At 40.0% G+C, this 24,934-nt stretch overlaps 1 protein-coding gene across 8 annotated transcripts in view; it reads right to left on the bottom strand.

Moving 5' to 3' along the window:
• Positions 1 to 24,934, bottom strand: part of CORIN (corin, serine peptidase) — a 260,225-nt gene that overhangs the window by 219,942 nt on the left and 15,349 nt on the right. For all 8 annotated transcript variants that reach the window (XM_045474167.1, XM_045474169.1, XM_045474161.1 and 5 more), the window contains exon 2: positions 5,596 to 5,740. In XM_045474167.1, the coding sequence (XP_045330123.1) occupies positions 5,596 to 5,740 (145 nt within the window). The remainder of the gene's footprint in view (positions 1 to 5,595; positions 5,741 to 24,934) is intronic.

The raw sequence follows: 24,934 nt of genomic DNA, 5'->3' as shown, positions 1-24,934 counted from the left end.
CCTTTGTAGCTCCAGCTTCAGGTTTGTGGGTTGAGGAGAGAAATAATTTGCTACTGCTCTCCTCTATATCCTGCTCCTGAAATAATTGTTTAGAAGGTCCAACTCCCTTATCTTCCAGAATCTCTTTACTAACTTGACTTTTTGCATGAGAGAAGCCCAAAGGGACAAAACACTACTACACAGAGTGCATCTGTATTAGCATAAGGCTTTTATTATCTTTTCCTAATTCATAATCCTCTCGCTATTATTGGTGTCTTTTGAAGCTACAACTCCTGTTATTTATACAAAATTGGCATCCCAGCATCCCACAGCAACACTTATGGACCCACAAATAAATAAATAACTTTGAAAGAGCATGCAGTTAAAAACTCAAACCAAACAGAACATTTTTTAAAGTAAGCAGAATAATTTAATGAGGTTATTTTTAAAAACAAAAATATAGGGGCGCCTGGGTGGCGCAGTCGGTTAAGCGTCCGACTTCAGCCAGGTCACGATCTCGCGGTCCGTGAGTTCGAGCCCCGCGTCAGGCTCTGGGCTGATGGCTCAGAGCCTGGAGCCTGTTTCCGATTCTGTGTCTCCCTCTCTCTCTGCCCCTCCCCCGTTCATGCTCTGTCTCTCTCTGTCCCAAAAATAAATAAACGTTGAAAAAAAAATTTTTTTAACAATAAAAACAAAAATATAAAACTGTTTTATTGCTTATTACAAAAACAAACATGTCAGTTATAAAATAGAAAATATTTATTTGAGCAGATACTACTTAACATATCCATATCAAATCATCTGGGGCAGAATCTATGAAAAGAATGTTTTTGAAGAAACTGTCCAGGAAACTCTCACTTTCTAAAGGTTACTTAAATATAAGGCAAAATCGTACTCAAAAGTGGTTATAAATGGTACATTTCCTAATCCCATATATAGTGATAAAAAAAAAAATTGTACTCTTAGGTATAACCCAAGAGTAATGGAAACAGGTTCACACAAAAACTTGTACATGAATATTCAGAGAAACATTATTCATAATAACCAAAAGACGGAAACAACTAAAATGTCCATCAACTGGCAAATGGATTTTAAAAATGTGGTAAATCAATACAATAGAACATTATTTGGCCATAAGAAAGAGTGGGGTACTGATACATACTACAACATGGATGAATCTTGAAAATATTATGCCAAGTAAAAAATGCCAGTTACAAAAACCACATATGCTCATACGAAATGTCCAGACTAGGGACATCTATAGAGACAGAACATAGATTAGTGGCTGCAAGAGGAGGATGGAAATACAGGGGACTAACAGTAAAAAGTATAGAGTGTCTTCTTAAAGTGATAAAAATGTTCCACAATTGATTGTAGGGATGGTGACACTTATCTGTGAATATACTAAAAATTGTTCAATATACACTTTAAATAGGTATGTGAATTATATTTCAATAAAGCTGTACAAAAATTAGAATCTAATAAATAAAGAAGCAAACAAACAAATTTAACCCGATTAAAGCACTGCTTTAATAGCATCTCACCTCCGTGCAGAGGCCTCTAAGCCCAGAGGTACTTTTTTTTTTTTCAATATATGAAGTTTATTGTCAAATTGGTTTCCATACAACACCCAGTGCTCATCCCAAAAGGTGCCCTCCTCAATACCCATCACCCACCCTCCCCCCCCTTCCACCCCCCCATCAACCCCTGAGGTACTTAAAAATGTGTTTAAAACTTACATTTAGCATTCTACCCTGAGAATGAAAGGAAATACTCTTCAGTGTGTGTGAGCCTCTGAACCTCTTACAAGAATTAGACCTTTAAAAATGACAGTGGTCTGACTGAGGGAGCTCCTATCAGACAGACCCTCGCAAAGATAACAACTATAAATCTGGACAAAACACACCAAAAAAGTACCCGAAGGCCCAGGAAAGGAAACAGAAGCTGGCCAATTCTGGAGGAGAGTTGAGTCTTGGAAGAAAAGAGTGGCAGAGAAGAGTTTCAGAGTTTTGTCCTGTCTCTGGCCTGAGAGCAGACCACAGTTGGTACCATGTGGGGGCAGGGCGACTAAAACTCCAGTAGATAACCTGAAGTCTTCCTGGGCTGAGCCACTTCCTGTTTCCTCTTCTAACTTGTCACTTTGTAACCTCTGCAGTGTCTCTCCTCTCTTGGGTATGAAACCCAGCACTTCGGGTTCTTTTCCTTCTTCTCTGACCATTCTTCCTGTATCTCTTGATTCCTTCTTTTTCTTTATCTTCCCCTTAAATACTCCAGGGCTTTTGCCCTCAGCTTTTGATCAGTACACTTCCTGTTTATGGTTCATCTATTTCTATTGCTTCAACTGCCAGTGAGACTCACACCTTCATAACTGGTCAGACTCGGCTTCCCTTCTGGATCCTTCTAGCTTCAAACCAGTAACAGTGGGGTGAGACTTAAGTTCTTTGTTTGTTTGTTTATTTATTTATTGGCGGGGGGGGGGGGGGAGCATGGTGCTGAGAGAGAAGGAGAATCCCAAGCAGCCTCCGAGCCTAGCACAGAGCCCAACTTGGGGCTTGATCTCATGACCATGGGATCAGGAGTTGAACTGAAGTTAAGAGTCAGCACTCAACCAACTGAGACACTCAGGCACCCCAAGTTCTAAAGTGAACACGAAAGCCCAAAATCATGTGTAGTCACAATTTCCTTTGAAATTTCCTTAGGAAAGCAACATGTTCTTCTATACCTACGTTCATTTCTTTTTTTTTTTTAATTTATTTTTTAATATTTATTTATTTTTGAGAGAGACAGAGAGAAACAGAGAGAGAGAGAGACACAGCATGAGCGGGGGAGGAGTTAGAGAGAGAGGGAGACACAGAATCTGAAGCAGGCTCCAGACTCTGAGCTGTCAGCACAGAGCCCGACGTGGGGCTTGAACTCACAAACCGTGAGGTCATGACCTGAGCAGAAGTCAGTCGCCTAGCCGACTGAGCCACCCAGGCGCCCCTATACCTACATTCATTTCTTAGTCTTGCCTACACTGTTGAATTTAATCAAGATAAATGCACTTAAACTATGATGCCAATATATTTTGTTTTCCCACAAGTATCTCTAAGTTAACATGTCCAAACTAAACTTCCAACCTGCCTTCCATCTACCTACATCACACTCTTCCACTTTTATTTCCTCCTTGAACAAATGGTACCAAAATCACCCTGGTTGCCTAAGCCAAAAATTCAGAGGTCAACATTGATACCTCTTTTCCTTCACAGCAAAATCCAATCAGTCCTGATTTCTGATTTTGATGCACCAAATGCCTTAATTCAAGCCCTTATCATTTTTTTACTTAGACCATAGCCAGAGCCTCAAAAAGGCCTCCTGACTTTCTGCCTCCAATCCTCTGTGGTTTATCTAGACCTACTGTCTTTTTTTTTTTTTTTTCCCACGTTTTTATTTTTATTTTTGGGACAGAGAGAGACAGAGCATGAACGGGGGAGGGGCAGAGAGAGAGGGAGCCACAGAATCGGAAACAGGCTCCAGGCTCTGAGCCATCAGCCCAGAGCCCGACGCGGGGCTCGAACTCACGGACCGCGAGATCGTGACCTGGCTGAAGTCGGACGCTTAACCGTCTGCGCCACCCAGGCGCCCCAGACCTAATGTCTTTTGCAGATGCAAATATGATCAGATTTATCCCTGCTTGGAAAGATCCTCTAATGGTAAACTACCACTCATAGCAGCAGTTCTCAAGCATTTTTCTAGAAAATAAATACTATTTTCAAATTAATACTATATAAGTTCCTAATATCTACAAATAGAAGCTGTGTTTTATTAGGATTAATTTACTGTATAAGTTATAAGTGTATAACTTATTAAAAACTAATTAGAAAATAATAGGTAGTTTTGATGAAATATAAAAATTCAAAATTGTTGGTAAGCAATTTGATCAAAATCATCTTTCTATTTATTTCTCTATTTCATTTGAATGCACATGATCAAAAAAATCCTGATTCATAGCAATAGGTAACTACCAAAGGTAGTATTTTGGGGTTTCTCCCCACTAACAGTTCACCTTTTAAGTTTAGCATTTGATTCATTTACAGAGATAGCAAGATCCAAATACAAATGAATTAATCTGTCAGCACAAATTACTTGGTTGTTGGTCTCCACTCAGTTAAAAATTGGTGTGTAATATTTAGTTTGAGTATGTGTTTAAGATTTCTTTTATAAATTGAAAGCCAAAACAAACATTTGCAGGGAGGCTGGGTGGCTCAGTTGGTTGAGGTTCTGACTCTTGATTTCAGCTCAGGTCATGATCCCAGGCTAGTGGGATTGAGCCCCATGTCAAGCTCCACACTCAGTGTGGAGACAACTTAAGATTCTCTTTCTCTCTCTCTCTCTCTCTGTCTCTCTCTCTCTCTCTCTCTCTCTCTCCTGGGGCATCTGAGTGGCTCAGGTTAAGCATCCGACTTCAGCTCAGGTCATGATCTCGTGGTTCATGAGTTCGAGCCCCAAATTGGGCTTTGAGCCTGCTTCAGATCCTCTGTCCCCTTCTCTCTGCCTCTCTCCCTCTCTCTGGCCCTTTCTCCCGCCTCAAAAATAAATAAACATTTTTTTAAAAATTCTCTCTTTATCCCTTTGCCCCTCTTTCCAGCTCTCCCCCCTCTCTCTCTCAAATTAAAAAAAAAGGGGGGGGGCACCTGGGTGACATAGTTGGTTAAGCATATTCCTCTTGAGCTTGGCTCAGGTTATGATCTCAAGGTTTGTGAGTTTGGGCCCACACTGGGTTCTGCGCTAACCGCATGGAGCCTGCATGGGATTCTGTCTCTCCTCTCTGCCCCTCCCCTGCTTGTGTGTGCTCGCTCTCTCTCTCTCACAAAAATAAATAATAAACTTAAAAAAAAATTTTTAAAGAAAGAAAAAAGAAAACATTTGTGTAATCCTTGGAATTCTTCCTCAGAACCTTGGTTTCATGGAATAGAATTTGAAAACCAATTACCTAGGATCTTAAGCCCAATTCCCTTAGGACAACATGCAAGGGCCTGTGTCATTTGGACTTTTATCTATCAATCTAACTGCATTTATTCCCACTGCCAAAATTCTACCCAATCTCCTAAGCCTACCTCCATCTAGCACAAGGTTATACTTTTCCACTTGCTATATTCTCTGCCAAACCCTGTACTTGTACTATGGCCTTCTTACCTGAATTGCTATGAACTCTCCAAAAGTTAAAATGTTAATGCCTCATGAACCCTTCTTCGATTTCCCCCAAAGTACCTAGGGTAAACCTCCATCATCAACTTGTGTTGCCTTGTGTAGTAATCATCTCTTCCTCTCCCCCATGAGTTCCTAAGAAAGAAGGACTTAAAGTTAACCATCCCTAAGTTCTCAGGGACTTTCAAAGTCCCTGGTACCTGGTAATCACACCTTAAGTGCTTTTAATTAATTACTTCATTAATTTATATTGATAATAATCACTAGCAGAGTGATTACACTGGCAGAAACTTCAGATTTGCATTAGATAGTCAACAGGTAACCCTTTCATCAAGTTGACACTTCAGGTTGAATAAGTACTAAGTAGAAATGACGGTTATGCTCATTTTCATTTTGACTTCATTTTTCTTTAATAGTGGCATCACTCACCAACAAAGGAGAGCAGGATCACGAGCAGGACAATGAGGGCACAGATACACGGAATCAAGACCAGCAACAGGAAGCGGAGAATATTCGCAGTTGCCAGCTTCTGAGAGCAGCCATCACCCATGTTATTGTCAACAGCTCCCAAGACCTAACGTAAAAGAGGAATATGAAACATGGTTTTAATATTACAAGGCAACGCAATACACGGTATGAAATTATAGAGTACAGCTGTCCATTCAGAGAAGAAGCATTCCTGAGAGATTCTAGTGCGTGTACTTTAGGGCATGAAAATGAACTTAGGCATTAAATCACACTATTAAGTGAACAAATAACTATACAACCACATTCAAGGCAGATAAAATCATCTGTTTCTAAAGTGTTTTTCAGGAGTACATGAACTTTTAACGATATTCCATCTTGAATTTTTTAACATATTTGCCAATTTGGTATTATTTCAAAGGCCTCTGAGTTTCCATGGCAAGGACTTATCTTGGCCCAGAGCTCCAAGCAAAGACTACCTAGTACAGTGATAAAATATTGGTGAGTAGGTGTAGACAGGACATTATCTAGATTTCACTGTTGTTCGTCCCCGCAGTCCTAAGCCCAATCTGCATGAATCTGGATAAAATTAATTTTCAGCCATTTATAATTCAGCAAGATTAAATATTACTGACCATGTATTTAGTGACAAGCTGAACAATGAAAAAGAGAGCCTGTCCTGTTGACCAATTAAACACTGACAACCCCTGAGGATACCTTCCACTGTCCAGGCTGCCCCTGCAGTCTATTTGTGAAAGCATTATGAGATGGTTCCGACAACATTCTTATCTTAAAGTACTTGAAATTTTGCTAATTTAAACTAAAATTAAATACCTTAATTTTTAGTTTGGTCTCTTGCCAGAAATGATGTCTGGAAGTTCATTTCTTGCAAATGGCTACTTTAGGGCACTGACATTTTCAACAGGAGTCTGAGATGAAATTAGAAGTGATTTGAGTCCCTCACTATGAGCGATTCTTCCAATCCCATGTGAAGGTGTTTCTCACGGCTTCCTCTTAGACTTTTGACTCTCCTAGCATTTTCTTCTGTGACAGTTTCAGAGTTTGAATGATAACCTCTGCATGAGTGACTCCTGAACCTTTCTCGAGTCTCCAACTTCCTTCCAAGTTGTATCATATATTTCCAATGCCCGGTGCTCAGCAGCATCTCTTCTCAACAAGTCCAAAACCAAATTAATCTCTTTCTCTGTCTCTACCTTCAAACTAGTTCTTCTCTTGATTTCCATATTTTTGCTAACAGACATTCCACTACTCCAGTACCCCAAGACTCCTCACTTCTCCATCATCCCCCCATGCCACTCATTATTAGGTTTTGTTGGTTCTTCCCTTATAATGAATGTCTAATTTTGAAAAATGAATGGCCTTTGAGATAGACCTTTATCCTAATCAAGAAGTTGTCCTAGGGGCGCCTGGGTGGCGCAGTCGGTTAGGCGTCCGACTTCAGCCAGGTCACGATCTCGCGGTCCGTGAGTTCGAGCCCCGCGTCAGGCTCTGGGCTGATGGCTCAGAGCCTGGAGCCTGTTTCCGATTCTGTGTCTCCCTCTCTCTCTGCCCCTCCCCCGTTCATGCTCTGTCTCTCTCTGTCCCAAAATAAATAAACGTTGAAAAAAAAATTTAAAAATAAAAAAAAAAAAAAAAAAAAAAAAAAAAAAGAAGAAGTTGTCTTAATAGAATGGTCCTGTACTTGATCGTTTACAGCATATAACAAGTACTTGAAAATTTCTCATGGATAAAAAGGCAACTTGGATATGTTCTTCTGGATTGCAAGGCATATGTGATATTCCATTTCTGCTTTATTCCCCCTAAATCAGAATCAATTCTTATTCGCTAACACATATTGTAGGCAGTGTTCACTACATGTACTGTGATGTAATGACACCCTCTGTAATTTTAAGCATACCCCATGAGACATATTATTTGAAAGAACCTATGATGTTAGCTTGAGAATGGCTTGATCTGCTAGGTTAATGTCTTTACTGACCCATTCCCTCTGCACCTGGCTTAATCCACCAGCCAAAGTGAGATCAGAGTGAATTTACAATTTGATCTGCACGAAGACATGGCACTGTGTTAGAGGAGACCATAAAAAGAATGTGACCACCCATCGACCCGTGAGCGGGACCCAGGCAATCAGAGGCTCCTCACCCCCTCCCCCGTCCTTGAAATGTACCACTGTTCCCACAGCCAGAGCCATTTTCAAGAATGCAGCCTTGAGAGAGCAATGTGTTGTTGAGACCATCTGGACAATACACATGACTAAACCTAGTTAAGGCCTCTATATAAACTTTTATGATTCAGGCAGGCAGGTGTGGAAATTCACTCATCTTGTCTGCCTAAGACAAGCCTCATAGTAAGTTACCTTGCTTCTTAAACCTACCATCTACCAATCTGAAGTGGTCTGTCTTTTTCTTCAGTATCTCCTTGCACTCTGTGTGTAAAAGCCAGTTTCGAATTTTACCCAGGAAGCTCCTAAGTTTGCAAACCAACACACTGACACAATTTAATATAAGATCTGCAATAGCACAATAATTACAACACCAGCGTTGGACGGGTGGTGTCCTTTCAGGCATGGAAATAAGCAAGTGTGGGACTACAGCCCAACAGAGACAGTAGGAGAATCTACTGACTTACTTCATTTACTCAGCAATTAGTTATTGAAAACCTAAGATTATCATCAGCATGGTGATGGATGTAACTATGATTTCAGACTAACTGTCCCTCAAAAGCTCACAGTCTTATAGGAGAGATAAGTCCATAAACGATATATCTACATGTCAAGGTAGCAAATGTTAAGCACCATGACACTTACAGCTAAAGTGCCGTAAGAATTCAAAAGATAGGAATACAATTTCTTGCTGCAGGATCAGGTAAAGCATTACAGAGAACCAGCACTTGAGGCAAACATAATTCTGAGAAAAGTACCCCTGAAAAGTCCTACTATAGTTTTAAAGAGTGGTAAGATACAATCAGAGAGGTAAGGAAGTTATGAACTTTCTTTGGCTTCTATAACAGTAGAAAAGGTTTCTTTGTTAAGATGGTCATGGGAGGTTACAGAGATCATCTTCTTAGGTAGCAAATTCACAATGGCCTCAGCACTGTCTGGAATCTTGTAGCCAAGCACATCCTATTTAGTATTGATCCATGAGGAGTCAGTGGAGAAAGTGCTAGAAGCTCATTCTGATATCTCCTATGGATATAGGAGTCAAGTCAGCAAGTCAACAAGTACTTGACCTCCAGAAACCATATTCATGATTTGTGCAAATATGTTCTCCAGTGTCTAGGAAATTGTTTGCTCTTATCAAGGGGAGAAGAGAAAGAAATACTTAGAAGAAAGCCAGCACTATTGTCAATTTCGTAACTGTCCTCCTGTACTCATGACCACTTAGGACTATAGCTATAAGTGCTGCATTACTCAGAGGCCAGAGGAGTTTCCCCTGGGCATAACATAACTCTTAGACTCTCTTGTTGAGTTAATAACACCAGATGAGATAACCTGCTGGGGAAATTCCTAAGCTTTGTGTCAGTGGACTACAACCCTCTCTCCAGAGGGCACCCTCTTCCAGAAACTACCTCCACGGGCTTGAAACTGTAAGACAAGCACAAGCACAGCATTCCATGGGACAGGCGGGCAAGACTGCATCTGATTGACCTGCACATACTTCACATATGTCCTTCTTGTGTTTTGTTAATCCTGCTGGTAAAAACTCATTTCTTGTATCTTAAGAGCTACATTTCTTTTAAAAGCTGCCAGGTTGGTTTATACCACATGTACGGATACAATCTATCTAACTAGGATATTTTCTTGAGTCAACTCGATTCTATGTGGGAGACCTTCTCATCCCTCTCCTTTCATATTTTTAACTCTCTCATGCTCACCCCTGAACTTGCTGACTCAACCATTTTCATGACAGCCATCCTCTGACTCTTTGGAGACCGGCTGTCCATGGATGCCTCTATCTTGTTCCAGTCTATCAGCTCTCTCCTTTTTTCATTTCCCTACATATCTTCTTTAAAATCTTTGTGCCATTAATGCAACAATACTCTTGCTAATGCCCTGAACCTGCTCACCCCTCTAAATTTTCTTCTCACCCATCATGTAAAAGTCAATACCAGATGAATCCAACAACCTTATCTCTCTGTATCTACACCTGGACAGTTGAGTGTAGCTGTAAAAAGTCACTCAACAGGACTACTCAATTGCTGACTTAAAGCCTTCTCCATTCTCCTCAAACTACCTTCTCCCATTCCGCCCTCACCCTAAAAAATGACCCATCTCAATTCCCATCTTACACAGAGAACAAAAACTGTCAAATGAGAATTGCCTCACTTACTTAAATCTAAACCTACACGTCTGATCATTTATAGACCCTTCCTTCCTGTTCAAACAGAGAAGCTATTTAAGGCTCCTCGTATTTAAGACTAATCCTGGGGTGCCTGGGTGGTTCAATCAGTTAAACATCTGACTCTTGATTTTGGCTCAGGTCATGATCTCACAATTCATGAGTTCAAACCCCCTTTCAGGCTCTGCACTGTGTCAGCACAGAGCCTGCTTGGAAGTCTCTCTTGCTCTCTCTCTCTGTCCCTACCCCACGTGCTCTCTCTCTCTCTCTCTCTCAAAATAAATAAACTTAAAAAAAAATTTTTTTTAAAGGCTAATCCTCCCACACTCCATCTCCTTTTCCCTGCTCAGGAATCTTACATCTTAATTCTCCATTAAATCATACATCCAAATCCAAATTCTTTCTCTCTCTCTCTTATTCTCTCTCTCTCCTTCTCTCCCTCATTCCCCACCCCTCTCTCACTGCCATCAGCTTTTTATCATGTTTAGATTTCTTCAGTTATTTTTTTTAACCGTCCTCAAGCCTAATTGCAACAGCCACTGTCCTATTTCTCTCCTTCTGTTTGCATCCCAAACACCCTAAGAGTTGTTAATATTTATTGTCCAAATTTCTTCACTTACTGTTTACTCTTGTGGCCACTACAATTTGGGACCCACTTCTGTCACCACACCAAAAGACTTTTTGGTATGGTCACCAACAATGTCCGTATTGCCATATCCAAATGACATTTTTCAGTCATCATTGTAATGACATCTCAATATCATTTGAATGATCAAATTCTCAGCCACTCCCATCTGCTTCAAGCACTTTCTTCCCTTGACTTCTCTTTCTCCTGCCTCTATGGTCATTCCTTCTCTTTCTGTAGGCTCTTTTCTCACATTCACACTCTCCAGGCAATGTCACCTACACAAATAGCATCAGTTGCCAACCCTGTACATGTGACTTACATCTTTAAATACTGAGCATAAATCTTTCCCCTGAGCTCCAGACTTTTGTATCCAACAGGCCATTTGACATCTTCTCAATGGATGTTACAAAAATACCTCAAACTTAACATGTCTGAAACAAAACAAATAATCTTTATCCTCCTATCTGGTATTTTTCTAGAGTTTCCTATCTCAGGAAAAAGTAATTGAGCACTTGTTGTGTGTCAGGTGATGTTTGGGCACTTGGGATATATCATTGTGCAGGCAAAAATCTCCAGCTTCATAGATCTTATATTCTAGTAAAAACTTACCATCATGTTTACCTATATCCATTATTTCTCTCCCTAATTTGTTCTCTACATTCTAGCCAGAATGATGAAGAGGATGCATATCACTGGATACGAGAAAAGGCAACAGGAAAAATGATTCCCAAACTTAACTAATTCAGAAAATTCAGAGCCTAGAACCAAGATACGATCATGAGAAGCATGTACCCAGTGTATTGGTAGAGATTTGGAGAGGGCTTTGGACTTCCACAGGGGTGTGTGGGATTTCAAGTCCATTTTGTTAAGATTTCAAAGGTCAGGGACATCTGGGTTGCCCAGTTAAGCATCCGATTCTTGATTTTGGCTCAGGTCATGATCTCATGGTTCTTGAGTTCAAGCCCACATCAGGTTCTATGCTGACATCATGGAACCTGCTTGGGATTCTCTCTCTCCTTCTCTCTGTGCCCCTCTCCTGCTCACACATGCTCTCTCACTCATGTTCTCTCTCTCTCTCTCTCTCTCTCTCTCAAAATAAATACATAAACTTAAAAAAGATTTCAAAGGTCAAAGAGACCATAGTTGACATTTCAGGTACATTAGCCTTTATCTTGTTCTGCCTTCCTAGAACATCTGACTTTATTAGCACATAGTGCAGTCTTGGGAATACTTCCACAGCTGCAAATGGCAGAAGCTGCTTTAGAACAAGGAGATACCTGCTTCTGTAATCATAGCATAAATAGAACTAACTCAGTTGTGACTATACGCAAATCGTTCCCTTTTCTCATCAGTGTACCAGCATCTACAGTAGCACCTGAACACAATCAGGAGTGGACCAATACCAATTGAATAAATAAATGAATTAAATCACCTAAACAGAAATTGCTCTGTGCATCATTAATGGAAATTACTACTTCTTTTTTTAAATTATATACGCCTTACAAAGTCTATGCCAAAATCATGGAGTAGAAAACGTGTTTGGTAAAAAAAGTAAAAATATTTCCCGTTCAGGGAAAATATACTAAAATTAATAAAATTGGCTTTTACTAGGAGTATTGGTACAATTCCATACTCACATTTCCTATTAGGAGCTTTGAAGTCAGTTAGAAACTTTTGTGATTCAAGGAGTAAATTTTAGTGGGGTTTTTTATAGACAAAATTTTTTAAATACTATCTTTGTTTAGAACATGAAAAGAAGTGGCTTTGTAACACTATTAACCTCCTAAATCAGAGATTCCCAGACATTCTTGGCTCAGGGAATTATCGGCTTCCAGGTAATTTTTTTTCAGTGGCCTAAACCAAAAGAAATGCCTAACAATTCCATTTTTTTAAGTCTCTTGGTACCACTATTTTATACATTTTTGCATCCTAAGCACTTAGTAGCCATTTGAAAAAATACAACACATAAATTGAAATAAGCAAAATTTTCATGTGATTCTTAAGTAATGACAAATACTTACACACAACACCTCAAACCTTGGAATCAGATTGGAAATCACCACCATTCATCGTGTGATTTTTTCCGTGGTACAACTTTTTACACAGTAACCATCAAGAACCCAGCCTTATGAAGACAGGATGATATCAAGAGGAATATAGTACAATGTGGAAACTGTAAACTATCTCAAGCTAGTATTTCTTTTGATAACCAACAAATGTTGAGTATCACTGGATTCCCTTCAAAAACTGAAAATAACTAGCAGAGCCTCTGTGAGTCACTGCAGTGTTTGGGGGACCTCAGCCCACAGTTTGGAAATCATGGTTCCACACTATTTCTCCAACATCTACCTGATTAAGTCCGAATCCTCAGAGAAGTAATTCATAGTTAACCTCATTCAGAAAGTTTCCCTTGATACCCTAGCTATAAATAATCTCCCTCTGCCTTATCTGAATTTCTGGTAGGTGGCAGAGACTAATTGCTAGCATCTATTCTTTCCTTTAATCTTAGAAACAGAATCCTAAATTTTGTCTGGGTCAATATTTAATGGCCACTAAGAATAGAGACAACATTTCCCAGCCTCGCTTGCAGCTATGCAAGGCCATGTGGCTGAGTTCTTGCTCATGAAATGAAACTAGAAGTAGTAAATGTGACTTACAGGAAGGGTCCTCAAAGAGAGGGGTATTGTCTTTCCTCTTTCCTGCTGGTGGGAATATGAATGTAATTGCTGGAGCTCAAGCAACCATTTTAGACTCTGAAGTAAAAACTATATGCAGAAGGCAGCCGAGTAGCAAGAAAGAAGGAAATTGAATCCCTGATAGATTTGTGAAGCTGATCTATCAGTCCTGAACTGCTTCTTTTCCAGACTACATTCCCATGAGAAAAGAATAAATTCTTGATAAATCACTGTCAGTCTGAATATTCTATCACTTGCAGTTGAAGCAATTTTAACTGACCTATGCACTTATCACTTTCTACTTTGGATCATGGTCATGTATGTACAAACTAAAATTATCAATCTACAATCTCAGTACTAGGTAGGAGTACTAGTACATAGTACATAGTACATAGTAGGATCAATTAAATATATGTTTTCTCAATTGAATAAATGACTCACAATTAAAGCTCAAAACATGTCCCAAGAAATGTTTGGCGTTTTTCATTTACTTACTGTGTATGGGAGGGAGATAAAAACCATAAGAGACTTTTTGATAAATAATATAACTGTCAAGTGTGTTTGCCTTTGACCAGAATCACAGAAACTCAGTGTGACCACAGTAGATTATCTCCTGCTACTCAGGAGCTAGGCGCCTTTTATATGTCTTCAACAAGGATAAATTCAGAAGAAAAAATTTACAACATAGTAAAATATAGCTTATCAATTTTCAATTAAAAATTTCTGGGGCACCTGGGTAGTTCAGTCAGTTACGCGTCCAACTCTTGATTTTGGCTCAGGTCATGATCTCACAATTCCTGAGATCAAGCCCCAAGTAGGGCTTTGTGCTGACAGTGCGAAGCCTGCTTGGGATTCCCTCTTCCTCTCTCTCTGCACTCCCCTGTTTGCACTCTCTCTCTCTCTCTCTCTCTCAAAATAAATAAATAAACTTCTAAAAAATTTCTAAAGGGGCACCTGGGTGGCTCAGACAGTTGAGCATCCAACTTCAGCTCGGGTCATGATCTCAAGGTTCATGAGTTTGAGCCCCACATCAGGCTGGCTGCTGTCATCCTATCAGTACAGAGCCCACTTCAGATCCCCTGTCCCCCTCTCTCCACCTCTCCCCCACTTACACTCTCCCAAAAATAAATATACATTTTTTTTAATTTCTAAATATAGTGTAGTGGCCAAAATGTTTCATCAGGAGTTAATAGGGAGCAAGCAATAAAACGTGAGGTTGGTTAAAATGCAGGCAATTAGTAGACTAGGTCATCTTGCAATCCCATTGGAAACCCCACATTCTCTCCCAACTTCAGCAATCTCCTACCTGGTTTCCCCCTATCCTCACCTGTCCCCTTCCAACCTCACATTGTAGCCCTGCTTAAAACCCTCCAGAAACAAAGGCAAACTTCTTTCACGTGGCGTAGAAGACAGTGTTTGTCAGACTTCGATGTACATGTGAAACATGCGGGAGGAGTCTGAGCCAGCAGGTCTGGGGTGGAGCCTGAGACTGTGCATTCCTCCCCAGCTCCCAGGTAACGCTGATGCTAGTGGTCTGAGAACCACACTTTGCAGTAGCGGGATGTAGGGACCCTTCTGGGTCTGCACCGCCAATGCTAGCCTCTTTGGACACCTCTCATGGCCTCCCTCTCTACCTTCTGCCACCTGGCTCTTCCGGATCCTCAGAAGAACTCTCTGCCTAGGATGGCCTCCCTCCATCTCCCAACCAGCCTGTGTCCCTCAAGACTCACCCTTCCTACATCCACTCATGATCATGATTAGTTCTCATCTTTCTGCTCTTTATCCCAGTTGCAATTTACATATATGTGTGTGCTCATTAGATTCTGTTGGTTATTCCTGCCACACTGTAGGCACCATAAAGTCAGGGACCATGTTGGCTTTTGCTCGCCAGTGTAGCCCTATACATGAAAAGGGCCTTGACTGTAGTAGGCACTTCATAAAAGTATTAAAATGATGAATCAATAAATTCATCTAAATCTGCCCTTCCAGTGTCAGAAGAGTCCTGGAAACACAAGGAGTAAAATGCTGTTCCATGTTGGAATAATTACTACCATCATAATAATAACAGAAATAATAACAATACAGCAAAAAATCAATTGGGCATTTCCTGTGAGCCAGGCACTGCTCTCAGTGTTTTGCATATAAAAATACTCTTAATTCTCAAAAAACTCTACTAGGTGGTTGCTATTACCATACCCATTTATAGATGAGTGTGAGGCTCTTTGTGAATAACTTATAAAAATAATTCAAAGCAACTGACAAAAAGGCAGAATCCAAAGCAATATTCAATCATTCAGTTCCTTTTTCTAAAGCTCAGTAGAAAGACCAGAGATCTCATGATTTTTTAATTTGATCGAATTCTATGGCTTTCAGAACTTTTTAGAACACACTGTCCACACTCCAGCTCTGTCCCTGTGAAGACAGACTAAGCTTTTACCCTGAGTCATGCAGAGCTGGATCCAGATGTCCTATGAAGGACCAGATCTCATGGCCCTCATCCTAAAAGACTCAAAACCACCCATTCCTGAGTACAGCTCGTCCTTTGGAGGTAGGAAATAGACTTTTTCCTGAGTCTCCATGTTTCTGCCCCTCCTCCCAGGTCAGATATGGCATAATGGAGGTTACCACAGCCAGCCATTAAGAGGTACATTTTAGAAGTGGCCTGTCTGTGGTATTTTTCAATTTCTTTTTAGAGCTCATATTTCAAAATTACCTTTATAACCTTGATCTAATTATCTAGTAAAACCTTAATTACCTGGAATCTTTAAGTGCATAAGTTTTCTATTCTCTTTTAGATACGAGAGATGGAAAAATCATAAGAAAATAAGCAAACTGTCAAGAATTAAATTTATAAAATATTGCCAGAGAATGACTTGAAATTTTGGAAAATATGGGATCTTCTACAGTTTCTATAGAGTAGAATATTTTGCCCTGAGAATGCAGGGCATTGGCCCTAATGATCAGTTTTCAAAGATAAGGATATTGTTCTGCCTAGCACAGTGTAAGTAACATCATTTCAACAGTAAAAAGTCAGAATAGAAAGGAGGTTCAGGTTCATATGTAATACGTGAAAAACCTAATTAACAACAACAAAAACCCTATTTCCTGACCATTCCAAGGTTTTGCCAAACATATGCTCTCCTTGGCCTACAATAGCTCCAAAAGTGGCATGCACACCCAAAGACACTGTTTATAAAAGACTAGGGGCGCCTGGGTGGCGCAGTCAGTTAAGCGTCCGGCTTCAGCCAGGTCACGATCTCGCGGTCCGTGAGTTCGAGCCCCGCGTCGGGCTCTGGGCTGATGGCTCAGAGCCTGGAGCCTGTTTCCGATTCTGTGTTTCCCTCTCTCTCTGCCCCTCCCCCGTTCATGCTCTGTCTCTCTCTGTCCCAAAAATAAATAAACGTTGAAAAAAAAAAAAAATTAAAAGACTAGTATCAGCTTGCTACTTCGTAAGGTACAATATCATATGTAGAGATATGTTGATTATTTTTATTTCAAATAGGATTTGCTTAAATTACAACCAAAGATTAGACAAATTTGAGGTAGTATATAAACTGTTCCAGATTAACAGAGTATTTTGAAATACGGAGGTTAATTCCACCTTTATAACATGATACTATACTATGGATTTTCTTAAAAATCAAAATGACTATATATTTTTTAATGTGTATTTTTTATTTTTGAGAGAGAGACAGAGAGACAGAGCACGAGCAGGGGAAGGGCAGAGACAGAGACACAGAATCGGAAGCAGGCTCCAGGCTCTGAACTGTCAGCACAGAGCTGGACATGGGGCTCGAACCCACAAACCACGAGATCACAACCTGAGCCGAAGTTGAGTGCTTAACCAACTGAGCCACCCAGGTGCCCCAAAATGATTATATTCTTAAATACAATTATGAAATTATGTAGACTTAGTTAAGATGGGCTGGTTAGTCAATAGCCTGTTAATTTTAGCCATGTACAAATATTACTACCTACTACCCACAAGTTATCCTAACTCATAGATCTAGTAAAATTCTATGTATCGCTTTGCGGTTTATGATACGAGCAAGTCAAATATCAAAAACATTCCTAAGCCAAAATGACAGCACACATTTTGGTGGATGGGATTTTATGCAAAACTATGGCAGAATTCAATACCCATCTGTCCTACCAAACAAGATTTGCTTACAATGTTAGAAACAATTCACAAGAACAATTTCATCCCACCGCCAAACTATGTGTTGGCTCGAGACCAACCTAGCACCTTAGTCTGCTGGGCAGAAAGCTGATAAACTGTCAATATATTCGGTACTCTGCTGCTTCCGTGATGCAGGGAGCAGCCTGCAAGAAGGACAAGGTCACTCTGCCTGCTGTGGCCTGAACAGGACGTAGAAGCTCCCTTAAACTCTGTGGGAATATTATGCTATCACGTGTTAATGTAATTACAGTCCCGAAAACATGCAGACACCCAAGACTCCACTTGTTGCTTGATATTCAGCGTGGAACATGGTCCTGTACGACCATCACTCCAAAACGTGATTTGAAACGTGCTTTCAGGGGCGCCTGGGTGGCGCAGTCGGTGAAGCGTCCGACTTCAGCCAGGTCACGATCTCGCGGTCCGTGAGTTCGAGCCCCGCGTCAGGCTCTGGGCTGATGGCTCAGAGCCTGGAGCCTGTTTCCGATTCTGTGTCTCCCTCTCTCTCTGCCCCTCCCCCGTTCATGCTCTGTCTCTCTCTGTCCCAAAAATAAATAAACAATGAAAAAAAAAAATTTTTTTTAAAATAAAAAAAAAAGAAACGTGCTTTCAGTACCCAAGAAAGAGCTTCTCCAATCCCCTTCTGCTGTCTATCCACTGACAAAAAACAAGCCAACTGTTACCCCCTATTTGAGAAGAAAACCTGCCAGCACTAGATGCTTTCTCCTCTCTGGTCTCAATGAGCTGTGGAAGCGTTCCCTATATGAATTAAAAGTAGCTTTACTGAATAAGAGATTAGTGATCTAGATACACTCAGACCAGACATCTGTTAATTCTTCAAATATTAGCTCCCACTCTACCACTAAGCAAAATGCCTCCAAAATCATCCATCGGTGAATTATGCCAAACCCAAATGTCTTTTGTTGTGATGTTTGTTTTTAATATTCCAAGAGGCATGAAAAACAAGCATCTGGTTTTCAGTAAGTCTTTTCATCCCATTTTCTGGTATTTAATTGAAGCATAAAAAGTTCAAAGAACTCATGAGCTCTCTCAAAATGAAATTACTCAGTTCACACCAGAACACATGGTTCTGCAAGGCAACCAGGCTCACATTTTCTCCTTTGAAAATTAACTTAACAGCAGCACCAGATAGTACCCCCAACGCAAGTTCCATATCCCCACACCCCAGAAGGGATGCTCAATACAGACACTAAATACCGACAAACATTTTTCCTGCCGAGGAGACTAATAATAATAATCCAGTACCCAGGCAGCATATCACTTCATTGTTTCTGTTTTGAGGGTAGCATTGTTTAGCCGAAGTCTGAAATATGAGAGGGAAGATCGGAATGTTTCAGAGACAACTTGTACAATATTGTCTCCACCACTGACAATCTAGGTGACCTTAATAAGCCATCACCGTGTCCTAACCATATTTCCATATGTGTAAAGTAAGGGTTGAAAAATAAATGTCTGGTGCCAACCACAAATATTCCAAAAATAAAATGGAATTGGTAAAGCAAAAAAAAAAGAAGAATAACAATGTCTCTTTCAAGTTCAAAAAGCTCTAAGAGCCTTGATTTCTCTCCAACACATTGTGTTGAGTTTGTTCAATTCAGTCTCTGGGGGAAAGTTATAATAATCTTTATTCAAGTGAGGCGATGTCTTCAGGGGCAACAGGAAAATCTTTTAAGGTAAACCTCATTTTCTTCAGAGCAAGGTGGGAGGGTCATATTTCTGTTACAGTTACAGAAGATGATCTCAGAACGAAACAGCAGGCAACTCCCCATCTAGACAAGATAGATAAATGGGGCCCTGCGTCCTTGTTGTGAGATGACTTTGCCCCCAATCTCAAACATGTTGATGTTACCATTTTATGACAGCCACAAATCGTAAAGTAATAAAAGATTCCTTTAAAGTAGATACAATATCAGAAGTCTTTCTGCATGTATTACAGAGTCTTAAAGCCTTTTCAGTATGTTTCTTTGGAAACAATGGAGGCTGGGGAGGGGGGGAGAGGGAAAGGGGGAAGAGGGTTGGGTTATCTGTCCCTCAGGAAATTAAATATTTGACATCCATTCATTAAAATGTTTTAAATTTCACATCCTGACTATAAGTTACTATATTTCTAAGGATGCTACAGCAAAATCCAGAGGAGCCTAACATATTGTCAAATGAAGCCAAACCTATTTTTCATGGAGCACTAAGGAAGCTGTTGACTTCGTGCAAATTTGAGACCTAATTGACTCGCTGATCCTATAACAATGGAAATGTTGTGACTTTAAAAAATTCAAACAGATTGGGAAAGTGAGTACAGAACTAAAATATTGACTCCCTACAGCTGAAAATAATCAGGGAATGCATACAAGACAAAATGGATTTTATGCTCTACAACAATCCATTTCAGGCATTTCAACGCAAAGTAAAACATAAACAGATGTCGAAAACAGTTAACCTACTGAACCTACCTGAAAGGGATTTTGCAGCAAAAAAACCAAAAAAAACAAAAAAAAAAGTACAAGTTAGGATTTTATGTGTTAGATGAAGCAGCAATTTCTTTCTGAATACCTGTAGCAAAGGGGTGTATTCCAAACTTAACAGTCATCATTTGTTTTGCTATATTTCATGAATATTCTAGTTGGAAAATTCAGAGAAGTCCTGTCTTGTGTTCCATTACAAAACATGTCTATGCTACATGCTAAAACATTAATTTGGCTTGTTCCACTCATGCTTACTTAGCACCTATTCTCTGTGCAGCTGAGCTCTAAGGATACAAAGGTGAGAAAGACATAGCCCCTGCCCTCCGGGAGTTGACAGTCTACCTCCCAGGAGATGAACACCTTAATGAGTAACTTCAATAGCCCATGATCTGGCAGTAAAACTATGCAGAAAGGACAGTAAGTCAACCATAAAGGCGAAGTGAACTAGGGCACAGTCAGTCCACACTGCTATGTTTTTAAAAATATGTAAGTTTTCACTTTTGCCCCAAGATTAAACAACAGTATTTCTCCAGCCTTCATTTTGATGGGGCTAGGAGCATGTGTGTGTTGGTTGAGGGAGGAGGGAAGCCAAGGGAAATCAACATAATTGATATTTTTGCAGGGCAATTTTTCACTGATGGGACTCCCACACATATTTCAGGACATTTGGCATCCCTGGCCACCACCTAATAAATGCCAGCAGTAATTCTCCTCACCCTGCCCAGGCATTGTGACCAACAGCACATCCTCCATTATTTCTAAGTGTTCCCAGGGTACTATGTTTTCTGGTTAAGAAACATTTGGGGCTGTTCAGCCGGCATCTATTGAACACATATTGCACGGTAAGCTCTATGCTCTGGATGCAAGGCAAAGTCCTAGGTTAGCAAATTTCTCCCACATTCTATAGGCATTAACTAGCACTGAGAGTTAATGCCTTCAGGTAAATGATGAACGTTTATACCTTTTTGTCCACAGAAAGATGGTACACTTTTCGAGATCAAACATTTTATCATTTCATTGTGACCATCACCGTACTTGGCATATAAAACACACACACACACACACACACACACACACACACACACACACATAGACTCTTAATGTCAACATTAATTAATTAAAGAAGAGAGGCATAATTTATTAGGTCCTTCGAAACCTAACATCTACTACATTAAACTAGGAATACTGAGTAGGAGTGAGTTGTACAGGGGGGAAAATATACATGGAGTGATTATTTCTTGGGTAGACAGGGCATGAGGTTTTAAGCTCTGGTGGATCCATACCAAGTATGAGCCATGAAGGATTTTAGACTTTGGACCATCTTTGCAGGCTCTGGCCCCAGGCTACCCAGGTGTAGCTTGGTCCAGTGTTTCAAATGAGGAAGAGGTAGGACCAAGCCTTTGTAGTCCTAGAGGTGAGCAGATCCAAATGTGCTTCTGAGAAACTACAAAGCAACTGAGATCCTTTGGCTTTCCAGGAGTAGATGTGAACTTTTAGTTTTGACTATTTGTGTCAGTCTTAGAACAGATATGGAAGGAAGGCTTCCCCAGATGCCATTTCTCATGATGTTGTCTTAAATTATAGTCAGATCCATGGAAATAAACCAACAAGTGGAGGTACCTAAATGCATGGGGCTTGTTCACAAGTTTTAGCCATCCTCCACCACATGGTCCTAATTCACTCTGGATTTGTTAATTAAATAACCTCTAGCCCTGGCTTTAGATTTTAGAGACTAATTCATGGATTCTGTCAGGGAAAGGTGGCAGATTTTGTTTCAAAATAAAGAGGAATAGACAGCTTTATCATTTTGCATTTCATCTTCCTGAGGTGAACTAGGAACACAACTCAATAAAATTTTGGTAAATGCAATCCTAAAAAGACATTTTAAAAGGCCTGTGCATTGAACAATCTGTCTTGACAAAATCAACTTAACTCAGAGAGTCAAAGGAGATGTGGAATGGTTTAAAAAACACACTTCAGTCTTATTTCCCTAACAACAAACTAATGAAGCTAGAGGAAGAAAGAGATTTCCTTAAGAGAAAGGCTGAGCCTTGAGCCAACAGGCTGAGCAGATAGGAAGAAGAAAACATGACTCTGAAGGTCTAGATAGAGAATGGCAAAGTTTCACCCAGGTCTACTACTCTTAGGGAGGCTATTAGAAGAGGGAAGATAGTTTTGGCAGTTATTAGACAATAATACATGGCTGGAACCCAAAGAAGTCAAACAGAGAAGGAGGGGCAAGGCAAAATCTCAAAGAACAAATAAATTGATTGCCCCCAAGGAGGAAAGAATTGGAGAAATTACTGAAAACTGGCTTCTTAAAGCTGCCAGTAGACAGTTCACTGCAAGAACAATTTGGAAACCATGCTTTCAAGATTGTACATCTATGTCAAGTGGCTACTGAAAACGATATTCATGAAACACACAATCTGTCAGAGGAGAAAGAGAGTATATAGTTATTCAAATATTCATTTAATTATAATTGCATTAAGTGCTATACAGAGTAACTACTGGGTAAATAATATGTGGTAATGTGAAAAAGGAACATACAAAACTAATTACCACTTTTTCATTAAAACTTAACATGTTGTTTTAACTACAACAGGGAATAGTCTAATATTGAAAATACTTCAGTGACAAGGACTTCTAATGAATACTTGCTTATTAGCACTCAAAACTAAATTACTAGAATTATTTCATCCGTAATTAAATAATTTAGCTTCCCAATTTCTTTCCAATGAGGGTTTCAAATATTTTTAATATGTTAATCACATTTATTTTTTAAATTTTTTTTAATGTTTATTTATCTCTGAGAGACAGAGAGAGACAGAGCACAAGCAGGGAGGGGCAGAGAGAGAGGGAGACACAGAATCTGAAGAGGCTCAAGGCTCTAAGCTGTCAGTCCAGAGCCCAACACAGGGCTTGAACCCATGAACTATGAGATCATGACCTGAGCCGAAGTTTGACGCCCAACTGACTGAGCCACCGAATAGCCCCTATGTTAATCATATTTACAACATAAACTGTGCTGTTTAATATTTATGATCAGAGTCCAAAGTATTAAGAATTGTATAACATTTCCTAAAATTATAAGAGGCTGATGATTAAAAGAAGACTTTTCAGGGGTGCCTGGGTGGCGCAGTCGGTTAAGCGTCCGACTTCAGCCAGGTCACGATCTCGCGGTCCGTGAGTTCGAGCCCCGCATCGGGCTCTGGGCTGATGGCTCAGAGCCTGGAGCCTGTTTCCGAATCTGTGTCTCCCTCTCTCTCTGCCCCTCCCCCGTTCATGCTCTGTCTCTCTCTGTCCCCAAAATAAATAAACGTTGAAAAAAAAAATTTATAAAAGAAGACTTTTCAGACTATAAGCCTCATCAGCCCATCCGTCATATTTTTTTTTAATTTTTTAAAAATGTTTTTATTCATTTTTGAGACAGAGAGAGACAGGGCATGAGCAGGGGAGGGGCAGAGAGAGAGGGGGACACAGAATCTGAAGCAGGCTCCAGCTCTGAGCTATCAGCACAGAGCCCGATGCAGGGCTCAAACTCACCAACCGCGAGATCATGACCTGAGCTGAAGTCAGATGCTTAACCAACTGAGCCACCCAGGCATCCCCCCATCCATCATATTTTTAAATACCGTTTTAATGTCTTTACAGTTAGTATTCCCAAGGAATAGAACATTTTAAAAATCAGTTTAGGGGCACCTGGGTGGCTTAGTCGGTTAAGCGTCTGACTTCAGCTCAGCTCATGATCTCACGTTCCGTGAGTTCAAGCCCCATGTCGGGCTCTATGTTGACAGCTCAGAGCCTGGAGCCTGTTCAGATTCTGTGGCTCCCCCTTTCTCTCTCCTGCCCCGCTCATGCTCTGTCTCTCTCTTCTCAAAAATAAATAAACGTTAAAAAAATTTTTTAATAAATAAATAAATAAATAAATAAAAATCAGTTTATGATTATACCAAAAATAAATAAATAAAATACCTAGGAATAAATTTAGCCAAGTAAGTAAAAGACGTATATTCTGAAAACAGTAACACATTGATGAAATAAATTAAAGATGACACAAACAAATGTAAAGATATACCATTCTCATGGATTGGAAGAATTAGTATTGCTAACATGTCCGTACTACCCAAAGCAATTTACAGATTCAGTGCAATCCCTATCAAAAAACCAAGTGCATTTTCACAGAGCTAAAATAATCCTAAAATTTGTAGGGGACCACAAAAGACCTGGAATAGCCACAGCAATCTTGAGAAAGAAGAACAAGGCTGGAGGTATCCCAATCCCAGATTTCAAGATATACTACAAACCTATAGTAATCAAAACAGTATGGTTCTGGCACAAAAACAGACACATAGATCAATGGAACAAATTGGAGAGCCCAGAAATAAGCCCACACTGATATCGTCAATTAATCTATGACAAAACAGGCAAGAATATACCTTAAGAAAAAGTCTTCTCAATAAATGGTGTTGAGAAAATCATAGAGCTACATGCAAAAAAATGAAAACCATTCTTTTTTTTTTAAATTTTTTTAATGTTTTTATTTATTTTTGAAGGAGAGAGAGAGAGAGACAGAGCATGAGTGGGGGAGGAGCAGAGAGAGAGGGAGACACAGAATTCGAAGCAGGCTCCAGGCTCTAAGCTGTCAGCACAGAGCCCGATGCGCAGCTCGAACCCACAAACTGTGAGATCATGACCTGAGCCAAAGCCAGAGGCTCAACCGACTGAGCCACCCAGGCTCCCCAAAAACCACATTCTTAAACCACCTTCTTACACCATACACAAAAGTGAACTAAAAATGAATGAAAGACCTAAATGTGACACCTTAAACCATAAAACTCCTAAAAGAAAACATAGGCAATAATCTCTTTGACATCAGCTTTAACAACATTTTTAAAAATATGTCTCAATAGCGAAAGCAAAATTAAACTGTTGGGACTACACCAAAATAAAAATGTTTTGCATAGCAAAGGAAACTATCAACA

This window comes from Leopardus geoffroyi, chromosome B1 (genome assembly GCF_018350155.1).
Source record: "Leopardus geoffroyi isolate Oge1 chromosome B1, O.geoffroyi_Oge1_pat1.0, whole genome shotgun sequence".
NCBI lineage: Eukaryota > Metazoa > Chordata > Mammalia > Carnivora > Felidae > Leopardus > Leopardus geoffroyi.
Note: the sequence above shows the minus strand (reverse complement) of the source record. Positions and strands in the feature narration are given on the sequence as shown.